This window comes from Ziziphus jujuba, chromosome 2, assembly GCF_031755915.1.
Source record: "Ziziphus jujuba cultivar Dongzao chromosome 2, ASM3175591v1".
Taxonomy (NCBI): Eukaryota; Viridiplantae; Streptophyta; class Magnoliopsida; order Rosales; family Rhamnaceae; genus Ziziphus; species Ziziphus jujuba.
The window spans coordinates 16,539,311-16,552,282 of NC_083380.1; the positions used below are offsets into that span (position 1 = coordinate 16,539,311).

The following is a 12,972-nucleotide window of genomic DNA, read 5'->3' on the forward strand; positions in this document are numbered from 1 at the left end:
ATTATTTTAAAAACTTGCTTTATAATAGTAATTATTGTCTAGAATGAATGTCAAATTTATGTAATTTATACATTTTCAAGGTGAATTTTTATTTCCAAGCTTTCTTAAATATTGTAAATTTTTGTTAAAAGCAATTTTTTTTTAAAAGTCAATTTTTTCAAAAAGCAAAAAAAATTTATAAAATATATAATTAATTAATAATTTTTAATAGAATTTTTGGACACAATATTATTGGAGAATAAATTTTATATGTGTATTTATATAAATTAAATTTCAATATTATCAATATTTAAACAATATAAATAACAATTCATATTTATAGATGCCTTTAGCACTATATAGTCATCATGAAATGTTTCATATTTATAGATACCTTCAGCACAATATATTCATCATGAAATCTTTACTATATTAAATTTGGATAATGATCTTTTATCTTCATTTTTTTTTTTTTTAATAATTGTCTATCATTCATATAACAACTTTATTTAAAAATATTAGTTAAAAAAAAAAGCTAATGAATAAAAAGAAAAAAAATTGCTTTCTGAAACCAAAAAAAAAAAATTATATTTTATTATTTTAAAACTTTATGTGTGAGTATAATATTTGAGTTAGACACATTAAAACTAATGTCATATATCAAAGCCTTTGTATATGATTGGTCAAAACTCAAAAAATTCAAAAACATCTGTTTCTCTCTTTAGACTTTTATCTCATTCAAGCCAATAAAACAAAACCCAGGAAGTCACATCCAGTACACCTTACCACTTCCAAACATAACCCCCATTAAAGGAAGCTGTAGATGACGAAAGCTCTGCGTCTCTTTCTCTCTTCAGCTCTTTTCTGCAAATAACGAATCTATGAGGTCCGTAGAGAACAAACTCCACTGTATTTCACCTTGAAGTAAAACAACTAAATTATTTTTACTTTTATATAATATATTAACTTATTCATAAATTTTGTAAATTAGTTGTTGTTTATTTTATTATTATTTTTTACAAAAATTAGTGAACAAATCATTCGAAAAATCTCGAATTTCACTGTATTAATTTTGATTTTTTTTTTTTTTTTTACTGAAAATTTGTTTTACGCAAACACAAAGATCGGGACGGTTCGATCTGCCTTTCTGACATCTTGTGCTTATCCAACAATCAATCATCATTTTCTTTCTTTTCATACAAGATAATCATTGTTTTCTTTTATATGATAAACCCCTGGTCACGACAGAATCATTAATGTCGGGGCCAACCGACTCGTCTAGCTTCGTTGGTTGTATATGCAATCCTATGTATTTCTCAATTTAGCTCAATGGGTTCGAAGACAAAGGTCCGAAGGACATAATCTGAGGTGGGTTTCTTGAAATTTTGCGGTGACTTTGAGATTGATAGGAAACAAACTTCCAAACTTATGTTATGTTAAGTTTACTGTGTTGTGGTTCGGCAATCGTTTTTTTGAATTTGGGTTTTTGCTATATTTTGAAATTTGGGTTTTGAAGAAGTTTTGGCTTTTTGGTTAGTGATCTGAGATGGGTTTGTAGCGCTTGAAATTATGACAAACTGTTTGCTGCTGAAAATTTTGGTATTTGGGTTTTTGAAAAGCGAGTCCTTTGGATTGTAAGCTGCTAAAGTTTGGTACTTTTAAGTTGAATCAATATTGTATTGAGAAATCTGTAATTAATGTAATGAGAAGGCACAAGACTGGATGTACTGTAAGAAGAATATAATACTTGAGCTGTCGATAGACAGTTGTCAAGTGGTGTTGATCTTTACTGTGACTCCATGAAAAGCAGCAGATGTAAGAGAATGCTTTGATTAAAACTTGCTCTAAGCTGTGGTTTAAACGTGTGTAGTTAAATTCACGAGTAGTGACTGGTAGTTTGATAGTGTTTACAGTTAGACCATAAGGTGAAATGGCTATGGCAAACAAAACCAGAAATCTACTGGAGAATCTGGTAAGAGAAGGATCATTTAAATGGTTGATTGGCAACCGAAGTCCTTTTGATGATGAATTTGAGGAGATGGGGAGGTCTCCATCTGCCCCCTGGAATTGGATACAAGAACTATCTCCAATTGCAAACATAGTTGTTCGCAGATGCTCGAAGTAAGTATGCAAGTTTCCATCTTGTAATCTATAACTCATGATTGTTAACTGTAAAAATAGCTGAACTATGTGCCATATTTGTTCCGCCTAATAATTGAAATTTTGACTTGGGTGCAATGTCATGCTGCTGATGCCTAGATTCCTTAAAATGTACTTACTGTTTTAACAAATAACTATACCAACACTATAGCAAACGAATGATGCAGAATTCTCAGTGTTCCCACAACTGAGCTTCAGGAAAGTTTCAATTCAGAGGCTTCTGATTCTATAAAGCATCCGTCACGTTATGCAAGGAACTTTTTGGAATACTGCTGTTTTAGGGCACTTGCACTATCAACACAGATAACTGGTCATCTGGCTGATAAGAAGTTTCGACGCCTGACATATGACATGATGGTAGCCTGGGAGACTCCGGCTGCTTCTAGCCAACCTTTAGTTAATGTAAGTTTTCAACTTTTTGTAAGGATGAGATTAATAACTCCTGATGTTTATGTTCATGTTGAATTTATATATACACCCAAATAGGTAGAACAAAGTGTTGCTCATGGATATCAATCAAATTTTGTGATTTTCACAGGCAACCATTGATAATGCTTGAAGATGTCTTTTTTCAGTTGCTTAAGTTCATATACTTATACATCGGAATTATTTGTGTGCTATGTGGCTTATCTTTCCATTGTATTATCAATGTGAAGGACCTTCTTACATTAGCTCACCCAAAGCAATCATATCTTGACTTTTTTGTAAAATGATAATGTAAGTTATGGGACTTATGGTTCCATGGTAATGGTACTTCTTGATGTTACTATGGCCCTCATATTTGTTGCAGGTAGATGAGGACATAACCGTTGGTGTAGAAGCATTCTGTCGAATAGCTCCAGCAGTTCCTATAATTGCAAATGTGATTATCAGTGAAAATCTTTTTGAGGTGCTGGTAACATCAACTGGTGGTCGGCTTCATTTCTTCATCTATGATAAATATCTAAGTGTTCTAGAAAGGTACAGAGACATGATTGCACCTGCTATTACCTTGAGGAATCTCTATGGAGTATTTAATGTTAATACCATTCTGTCTCATGTTAAATACGGTAACTTCACTTACTATGAGGTTGCACATGCGATAGTTATGACCTGGAAACTTATACCCAAAGGGTTTTGTAACTGCCTATATCTAAAGGGGCACTCAGATAATTGGTTTTCCATCATAAACCCATATGGTAAAGCTCTTACAATTTGCTGCTTTCGAATAATAATTTTTTTCACTAAAGGAAGGGAACTTAATGAAAATAGTATAGTTTTCTTGGATTGAAGAAACAAAGCAGAATTGTTGCGGAAGAACCTGGACTACTATTTTATAGAAGCAGTTTTCTTTTACTAGGCACTATAGACTCATATCTAGTCAAATTGATATGTTTATATTACAGAGCAATAAGAAAAATGAAGAATCAGTCCGAATCATCTCTTCTTTCTTATGTACGACCATCAAGGGGAGAAAAGATTCTGGAAGTGGATGGAACAGTCACTACTCAACCAGTTCTTGAGCATGTAGGAATCTCTACATGGCCTGGTAGGTTGATGTTATACTTAGCTTCTCATAACTTTTAAAGTACCTGTATAAGGTTATTATAAATTCATTTCAACTGTTCCTACAGTGTGTACCACTCGAAAATCAACTTGACTACATGGAAAACAGGATGGCATGATTCTATTTTGGACAAAAATTGTTTTAAAAAATACGTATTAGCTTCTTGGTTTCTGTCAGATTCTAATATATAAAATTGACATGAAAATCCGTATTTCCTGTTACTGTCTATTTCTTTATCATATTTTCATATTTATATATCTCTATTCTGGCTTTCATACAGGACGGCTAATATTGACGGACTATGCATTTTACTTTGAAGCTCTCCGAGTTGTATCTTATGACAAAGCAAAGCAATATGATTTGTCAGATGATTTAAAACAGGTTATTAAACCTGAGTTGACAGGACCATGGGGTACTCGACTTTTTGACAGGGCTGTATTATATAAATCTATTTCCTTGTAAGTGATAACCCATGTTCTTTATATGTATGGATGCTCATTTGTTCCTCGCTAGCATTGTCAAATTTATTGTTGCTTCTCCACAGTCATCTATGCGAGTCTTCTTATGATTTCTGAGTAGAGCTATTAACTGTTGGTAGTGTTTCTTTTGTAGATCAGAACCAGTTGTGATGGAGTTTCCTGAGCTGAAGGGACATGCCCGTCGTGATTATTGGCTAGCAATCATTCGGGAGATTTTATATGTTCACAGATTTATAAGAAAATTTGAGATCAAGGGAGTTGAACGTGATGAAGCACTATCAAAAGCTGTACTTGGAATCCTTCGGATACAAGCCATTCGTGAAATTAGTTCTGCAGTCCCTATTTCCTGTGAGAATCTTCTCATGTTCAATCTTTGTGATCAACTTCCTGGTGGAGACTTGATTCTGGAAACCCTTGCAGACATGTCAACCTTAAAGGAATTAGATCGGACTAACAATTCTAAGGATGGTGGAATGCATTCGATTTCTGCCTTGGAAATGGTTTCTAACCTAGGCTTTGTATTTGGCACAAATTTTAATGATTCCAATAACACTGGGCCTGTTGTGGGTGAAATAACTGTGGGAGAGATTACTTCATTGGAAAGAGCAGTTAAGGAATCTCGAAACAACTACGAGAAGGTAGTTATGGCTCAGGCTACAGTTGATGGAGTCAAAGTGGATGGAATTGATACAAATTTGGCTGTGATGAAGGTACTTGTACTATTTAGGGATTTTTTGGTTATTATATCCCCCCCCCCCCCCCCCCCCCCCAACAACCAAAAAAAGAGAGGGGGGGGGGAAGATTTATTGGTCATGCTTCTAAGCATTTTACCCCCTCTTTTTTTTCCCAAATTAAATGCCTCTCCTTTAACTATTCACGTGTTCTTTTCTTGCTATAATGGAAGACAAAAACACCACGAAGGATGAGACTTATAGTTCATAAAATTTATGCAATACTTTGACCACTGTTTCCAATCAGTGGCAGAGGACTCAACATTATCTCTCTCTCTCTCTCTCTGAATCATTAATGTTTATTTCGTAACTGGTACTTGATAGGAAAATAGAGTGAAATTATAACCAATTATTTGCTGCCAATTTCGTCATATTTCTACTTCAAAAGTTTCTATGTACTTGCAGGAATTACTCTTTCCAATGAGTCAACTGGGGAATTGCCTCCTTTCTTTGGCTTATTGGGAGGATCCTCTGAAGTCTTTGATTTTCTGTTGTGGTTTCTCCTATATCATTTGCAGGTACGAGTCAACTTCACATTTTTATTTTCTGCTTTACTCGGTCATTGGTTGGTTGGGAGAAAAAGATCATTGAGCAAGTTCATCCTGAGGCCAAACCATAGCCGTCCTTGTGATTTGTGATGTCATGGTTCAGCATTGTTGTTTGTTTTAGTTGCTCATATATGTGAGGTGTTAAATCATTCAAATAAGCAGTTCTAGATGATCATTCCACAATTTGTTATCAGTTCTAGTATGTCCTACATAGGCAACTGAATTGAAAATAGATAATAAAGAATTAAATTAAAGGGGAAAACAAAAATGAAACAGTAATCATGGTGGTAACTTTTGCTAGAAAAGAGCAAGATTTATGTGTTCTATACTGAGTTGTAAGCCGGCAGAAGAGGGAGGGATTTAATAATTTTCATGGGTTCTCATGCTTTTCTTCATATTTTTCATTAAGACTTTATGCAGGTAGTGAAACTCCACTGAAACTTGTAGCTTCTTGATTTCAGGCAGTGGCTGGGCTATGCTTTTGCGGTAATACTCATCCTTATGGCGGTCTTTATGGTACTCACCCGGTTTTGTAGCCAAGGGAAACCAGTTGATGAGGTTAAGGTGTTGGCACCCCCAGCAATGAATACTATGGAACAACTTTTGGCTGTCCAGAATGCAGTTTCACAGGCTGAAGGTTTCATCCAGGATGGAAATATCGTTCTCCTCAAGCTACGTGCATTGTTGTTGTCCATTTTCCCTCAGGTTTCTTGCTCTTGCACCTTAACTTTCTCCTAAGTTTTTTTCTACTTATCTACTATAAGCACCTCAACTTTCAATTTATCATACAATAACTACACTATTTCTGGGCACCTGTTTAAGCTTTGTTTGGTTTTTTTGGTTCAACGATCAGGCCAGCGAAAAATGTGCAGTAGCTCTTATATCAATGGCTTTGACTCTATTGTTCATCCCCAGTAAGTATTTAATTCTATTGGCATTTTTGGAGATATTTACGAGATATGCACCTATGAGGAAAGCAAGCACGGAAAGATGGATGAGAAGACTTAGGGAATGGTGGTTTAGCATACCAGCAGCTCCTGTTGTTCTTGAAAGAGAAAAAGAAGATAAAAAGAGGAAGTGATTCTGTAATTATATGTGATGTATGTAAATGTTTATGGGAATGATTTTTGTAATTAATATTATATTAAAGAGACTGGGAGTGTAAATTTATAAAACTTTTAAGGCAAATAAACTAATAAAAAAATGTCGAGTTTCTTTTTTCCCTTTTCTGTATGCCTTACATATATATACATATAATTTCGATTTTTGAACATGTTAAATTGGAGTAGTTGGATTTAGTTTTACTCAGGGTTGATGGCATTTATCATCTGGTCATTACCATCAGGCTGTCTTATTCTTCTTCTTCTTCCCTTATTTTTTTTATATTTTATTTTATTTTTTTATGTTTTTTTATTTTTAAAGATGAGCTATGACAAAGTTATTTGTTTGGATTTGGATGTAAAGTTAGCATTCCACACATCTCTTAAGAAATATACCTCCAAAGTAGATTTTTAATTTGGTAAATTCTAAATATCAAGATTCAGAATGTGTCCTGTTGGATAACTTTGCATCAAGAAGTCTAGGTGAAAATTACCACTTTGTATAACTTCCACATCTACGGTATCATAATTCATCCAAAAAAAAAAAAAAATCAGATTCAGAATTTGATAAGCTATGAATCCTTTTTAATCATGGACAACGTATTTCACTTTTTTCCCTTCCCTCTTTATTTCACATATTAATTTGTATTTCTTTTTAAAAAAAAAAAAAAATGTACCAAAAACACTGGTTTCCCTCTTTATCCATCAAAGGGATGGAAGGGCATAGGCGTGAGATGGAGGTGAATATAACTTATAAATAAAAAATCCAACATAAATGAGAAAAATACCATTCATAATTAATTACGTAAATTTTCATTAAAAAAAATGAATATTCCCAAACGTAACATCATATAAACCAAACTACCAAAAAACATCCGATAAAGCGAGCCCACTCAATTATACTTATTTTTTATTTATCAAAATATAAATAAACAAACAACCAAACCCTTTACTCCATTAATTGTATTACTAAAATCTGTTTAATTTAATTTAATTAGATTGTACCCATCACTTTGACACTGCCAAAGTATCTAACAAAACTACTAAGCATCTTCTCAAGAAAGAAAGAAAAATAGAGAGAGAGAAAGAGAGAATATGAGACTTTAAAGAGCATTGTGCTCCGCTCCTGTTTGGCAGCAGGCAAAAGCACATGCAGAAGGTGGTGTCAGACTGTACGTCAGCTCTGAAAGCAGGCCAAAGCCAAAGAGTTGATAGGTCTGCCACAACAGCATACAGGTTTTCCAATTTTCCATAACCGACCGTTCAACCACCATATTCTAAATACACCCCCTTCCTCTCTCTCTCTCTCTCTCTCTCTCTCTCTTACCCAATACCGAATTCCCACCACTCCTCCATTGTCCTCTTTTGTCAGCCTTTCAGACCATTCAAAATCCTTAATACCAATCCCCCCACGTCACCCAATTCAGCTACTTCCCCCCACACACACACACACACACACTCACTCTCTCCGATGCTTCCAAGAAACTTCACTACTGGTCCCCCATTAATCCATCAAACATACACCCTTTGCCATTCCCCAGTCGCCATCCCTACCTCTCTAGCTCTCTCTGACTTTTCCACAAACACCTTTCGGACTCAAGACACATCCATTCATTTCCATCCGCATAATGTCTTATTTGCGCATTATTTTTAACAACACGTGCTTACTTTGCACATAAAGTATTATTAACAATCGAAATTTGACAAATTAAAGAAAACCCACATTTGAGTTTTCTATATGAGAGCCTCTCAATTTTCCTCCACCTTAAAAAAAAAAAAAAGAAAAAAAAAATTACAAGTGGGGGATTTTTGAGAAGAAAACATACTCAAAGACTTCCATTTTAAATTATACATAATAATTAAAAAAAAAAAAAACAACTCTACCTAAGAGAAACAAGAACTTTGCGCGCCTTATCTCTCTCTCACTTTTGCTTTTTTTTTTTTTTCTGTCTCTCTCTTTTATTTCTCAAAATGGAATCTCTCTCATCAACTTAATTACATATACACAAATCTCAATTTTCTTTAGAGATAAAAGCACAAAACCAAACTAAAACCCACCCAAAAAGAAAAAAAAGAACACCAAACTTCTTCTCTTTCTTCTTCTTCACCTGTATATACAAAAATATTACAAGTCTAAAAAAGACATCCAAAATCAGACAGTTTACTCCCTCTCTCTTCTGCTCTGTGTTAACCACCAAAATCCCTCTAAATACTTCATTTCTGAAAAACTTTTTGTGCCTTATATGGCTATTTACCATTTTTTTTCCATTTCTTTTTATTTTTATTTTTTTTAAGCAACAGCTGAGATGCTGCAGTTTCTGCTATCTCTGCTGAGACAATCAAACCCTTCAATACGCACAGTGGCTGGTTTGTGACCAAATTTCAAACGAGCACAACCACCTTTACGAGAGGTTGGCGATGGAGGTGCCGGCGCCGGCGCCGGAGATAATGGACCACCCACCTTGCAGATTCCGAATCGCTCGTCTTGGATTACAGGGTTCGATGCTCTGCTTGGTGGTGACCCACAAAAATATGGTGGTGATGAAGCCACTTGGTTACTGGGTTTCTCTGTACTATTTCCCTGCAAAACCATAATCATAAAAAAATTAAAAAAAATGGTTTAATTGGAAAAAAAAAAAAAAAAAAAAAAAAAAAAAAAGAAAAACCCACGAATCAAAAACGCACCTTGGTGAGGATAATATCAAGGAGCTCTGTTCCCTCTTGCGTATCTCCGATTTCTGATTGATTTTGACTGGCAAAATTGTAAAGGAGAAAAAAAGAAAGAAATTAATGATTGTAAAACAGAGGGTCAGAAAAGCAATCTTTTTTTTTTTTGAATTATTTCTAAATGATTAAAAGGAAAAAAGGAAGATTATTTTTTTTTTTCTTTTTTGTATACATGATGGGGTATCTAAAGGGTCTGATCTGCTCGTTAATGGAGGGATTAAGGAGACCCAAACGACGAGGTTTAGGGCAAACCACAGAGCCCACCATCCTCAAACCTTCGCAGCCTGCCATGGCGTTCTGCTCATATGCACACATGTTCATCTTTTTCTTTTTTTCTTCTTTCTTTAAAAAGAATCCCACGATCTTCACAAAGAACGCCTAAACATACAAATACCCAGATTCACAAACAAATTTATTTCTCAAAAACAAACATATATGAACATAAAAAATCAAAACTTTTTTTTCTTTTCCAAAATTTTCTCGGGAAAGAAACAAAACCCATAACATACTTCAGCAACTTCTGCAGATCTAAAAGAGAAAAGAGGAAGGGAAAAAATAACCTGTGCTGCCAGAGGAGGCTCCTCCAAGAGGAGGAGATTTTCAAGCAGGAAAGATTAAATTAATAAACAGAAATGGATAAATCTGAGATTTTTTTTTTAATTTTTTTATAAGGTAGGTTAGAGAGAGGGAGAGACAGAGGAAGATATGGGTTGGGTTTGGCTGGGTATTTATCATTCACAGCCATAGAGGAACAGACAGTAGCGAGGGAAGAGAATGGATTATGATTGTCTGTTTACGGTTGTATTGTAATTGGTGTGAGATCGATAATACCTCACCGTTGATCATATATCCAAATCATTTGGTTGTGGGACATATCAAATCGGTGGCATTCGATTTTGGAAAACTGCGACTTTATTCGTTGATCTGAGAAAAAGGTGAGCCATTTTGGTCCACATGATGCAATCTTACTTTTATTTTATTTATTTATTTATTTGAAATCTGGTTGTTTTTGATTCACAGTGATATAAATAAATGTTATTTTTGTTAAGTGCAATATACGTACCAATGTTGATATCTCGTAAATAAATATTTTATCAAATTTCTGAGAGCAAAATAAATAAATAAATATATTAAACAAAAAATTACTTACTATTTTTGTTTCATGATAATAACTTACTTATTAAATTACTATTTTTATGGTTTGTTTGTAAGGAAGGACAAAACCAATCTATATTTACCATCTAAATCAAGATTCTCTTCCATTGCATGAGTTGTAATTTTTTTTTTCTTTTTCTTTTTTTTTTCTTTTTATCTTTTCAAATCTCTTCCATTGCATTTCATCAGAAAAAAAAAAATTATCTCGAAAAAACCAAAATAAATAAAAATGTATTAAATAATATGGTAACTTATTTGTTTTTTGGTAAATAAATAATATAGTAACATAAATATGTATGTCCTACTTTTGTAGTTTTGTTAACGAATGATTTCACTTTTCATATAATAATAAAAATAATAATAAGAACAACAACAACAACAACGACGACGCCCACATGGTAACTTATGCAAAAGTACGTTAATGGTTAAAAATTAGCATTATTTTTTTCCGATAAAAATGAATATATATTTTAAATACAAAGAAAATCGATTTTTTTTAATATTCATAGATAATTATCGTTTTTTTAAAAAAATTTATATCATAGATAATTGAAATCAATTGAATAATACCACATCAATTGATATACTGTGAATTATTTAGTCATTGTAATATATTTATTTATTTTATTTTTTTTCCCTATACGAGCCTCTAACTAAATTTTAATTTGGAGCTCAAATATGTTCAACTACAAGGAAATTTGTTATTAAAAACAGGCCTATCATAATGGCCATGAATGCCTATGATATTATGGATGTGTGTAATTTTATTATAGTAAAATTATATGTATATATATATATATTTATTTAAATATGTAGATATATATATATATATATATATAGTATATATTATTGGGTGATATCATAGCTCATATTGAAAAGTAATCAATCTTCTTATACTGAGAGATTATTTAAGCAGCATTAAGTAGTAGAATAATATTACATATATATATGTAACTTTATATTTATTTAATTGTAGATTTAACCCGTGCTAAAACTAGTGAAACTAAAAATATATATTTTGATAAATGAAAAAAAAATATATATATATATATATATATATATATATATATAAAGTATTATGGAATACTAGATGATAATATTAATTTTGTATCTAAAAGATCCCCGTATCTATTTGCAGGTTAAAATAGAAAAATCAGCAACAAATGCATTTAATTGGAGGGGGGGGTTGGTTATACAAGGAAGCCTTGTATATTCTTATACGTTCATAAGAGAAAAATACAAATTCTAATATCCAATCTATCAAATGAATGCTGAAAGAAATATCCATTAAATGAGCATGGCCCACTACCTATTAGGAGAAAAAAAAAAAAAAAAAGTTGTAAAATTAAAGAAGACTTACCCCTTTTCTGTTTTTTTAATCATTTCTAGGAGATGTAAAATTAATGGAAAAAATAAAAATTGTGACAAAGTTGATAATCACAATTGTATCTTTTTATTTCACCAATCAAAAAGGAATTAAGAAAAAACAAATCCAGGTAATTAAGAAAAAATGGAAAAAAGATAATTAAAAAAAAAATGAAGTTGTAAATAGATGGAAATGAAGAATCTAAATGGAGTAAAATACAAGTGCGACAAAGGTTACAAGCAAAAAAGCAAGGTGGCGCCATATGATTCCACTCCAAAATAGAAAAAGACAAAAACTTTGTTTGGTGATAAAACCCGGGTCCACCGGGTCATCCCGTTTTACTATCCATGCTCTCCACGCTCTCTCTACCTTTCAATTTCTTCTATCCAGCTTTGATTCATCCACTTGCCTTTGCTTTCATTTCCCTAACACAACAAAAAAAAAAAAAAAAACATATATATATATATTTATTATACTGATTTCAATATTGATATTAATTTTTTTTAAATATAATTGTCAATATTATCATATAAAAATAAATATTAATAATAATTTATTTAAAAAATATTATTTTTTAAATAGTCACATCATATTTACTATAAAATTTTATTTTATATATATATTTTGATAAATAAAAAAATATTTATTTACAAAACTATTGCATCGGTAATGTCATATAACAAAATATTTATAATTAAACTAAACCATTAGTTTATTTGTTGTTATATACAACAATTAAAAGCACTTTTTTTTTATGGTTTACAATAACTTTTTTAAAAATAATATTTCTTATTTATCAAATATAGTTTATCTGAATCAATTTTACTTGACTAATAATTAAAAGCAACTAGACCCAATTGAGTTTTTATTATTTATATAAATGTTCCAATATGTAAGTTATTCTTGTTTGATAGACTCTGTTTGAGATATGTGGAAATCTGTCTCAAGTTAAAGATGCCCACCCATAAAAATCATTTATCATTCAAAATATAATTTATTAATATACAGTCTCCTTATCTACAGCCTACCCCATTAGATGGTCTTTGTTGGCCTTGGGAGACAATGGCTACAAAGAAATTAAAAAATGTGGCCAATTTCTACTGTATTTTTGGCCCTACAATGCCTAAATTAAAAAATGTGGCCAATTTCTACTGTATTTTTGGCCCTACAATTTGACTTCC

The 12,972-nt window shown here is 32.1% G+C and overlaps 2 protein-coding genes across 6 annotated transcripts; one reads left to right on the plus strand and one right to left on the minus strand.

Annotated features, from left to right (window-relative positions):
* The first annotated feature begins 900 nt into the window (after positions 1–900).
* LOC107418779 (uncharacterized) lies at positions 901–6,666 on the plus strand. Of its 5 annotated transcripts, none has more exons than XM_048474932.2 (10): positions 905–1,794; positions 1,893–2,100; positions 2,307–2,541; positions 2,930–3,099; positions 3,525–3,667; positions 3,966–4,143; positions 4,298–4,874; positions 5,301–5,413; positions 5,905–6,148; positions 6,297–6,666. In XM_048474932.2, the coding sequence occupies exons 2-10, from the start codon at positions 1,910–1,912 to the stop codon at positions 6,522–6,524; spliced, it is 2,079 nt and encodes a 692-aa protein (XP_048330889.2). In that variant the 5' UTR covers positions 905–1,794; positions 1,893–1,909; the 3' UTR covers positions 6,525–6,666. The 5 variants fall into 5 exon arrangements, with proteins under 5 accessions (XP_048330890.2, XP_048330889.2, XP_048330888.2 ...); XM_048474931.2 differs by having other exon boundaries at positions 906–1,794; positions 1,884–2,100; XM_048474930.2 differs by having other exon boundaries at positions 906–1,347; positions 1,884–2,100.
* A 1,700-nt stretch (positions 6,667–8,366) lies between these two features.
* Positions 8,367–9,992, minus strand: LOC125422774 (uncharacterized). Its single transcript, XM_048474934.2, has 4 exons — positions 9,831–9,992; positions 9,443–9,648; positions 9,229–9,295; positions 8,367–9,124 (listed from the first exon to the last, which is right to left on the minus strand). The coding sequence occupies exons 2-4, from the start codon at positions 9,589–9,591 to the stop codon at positions 8,834–8,836; spliced, it is 507 nt and encodes a 168-aa protein (XP_048330891.2). The 5' UTR covers positions 9,592–9,648; positions 9,831–9,992; the 3' UTR covers positions 8,367–8,833.
* Positions 9,993–12,972: the final 2,980 nt, after the last annotated feature.

Coding starts and splice junctions, on each gene's coding strand:
- LOC107418779 (XM_048474932.2), top strand. CDS start 1,910: ATGGCTATGGCAAACAAAACCAGAAATCTACTGGAGAATCTGGTAAGA. Junction 2,101..2,306: donor GTTGTTCGCAGATGCTCGAA/GTAAGTATGCAA, acceptor CGAATGATGCAG/AATTCTCAGTGTTCCCACAA. Junction 3,668..3,965: donor AGGAATCTCTACATGGCCTG/GTAGGTTGATGT, acceptor GCTTTCATACAG/GACGGCTAATATTGACGGAC.
- LOC125422774 (XM_048474934.2), bottom strand. CDS start 9,591: ATGAACATGTGTGCATATGAGCAGAACGCCATGGCAGGCTGCGAAGGT. Junction 9,296..9,442: donor CCCTTTAGATACCCCATCAT/GTATACAAAAAA, acceptor CAATTTTGCCAG/TCAAAATCAATCAGAAATCG. Junction 9,125..9,228: donor TTGATATTATCCTCACCAAG/GTGCGTTTTTGA, acceptor ATGGTTTTGCAG/GGAAATAGTACAGAGAAACC.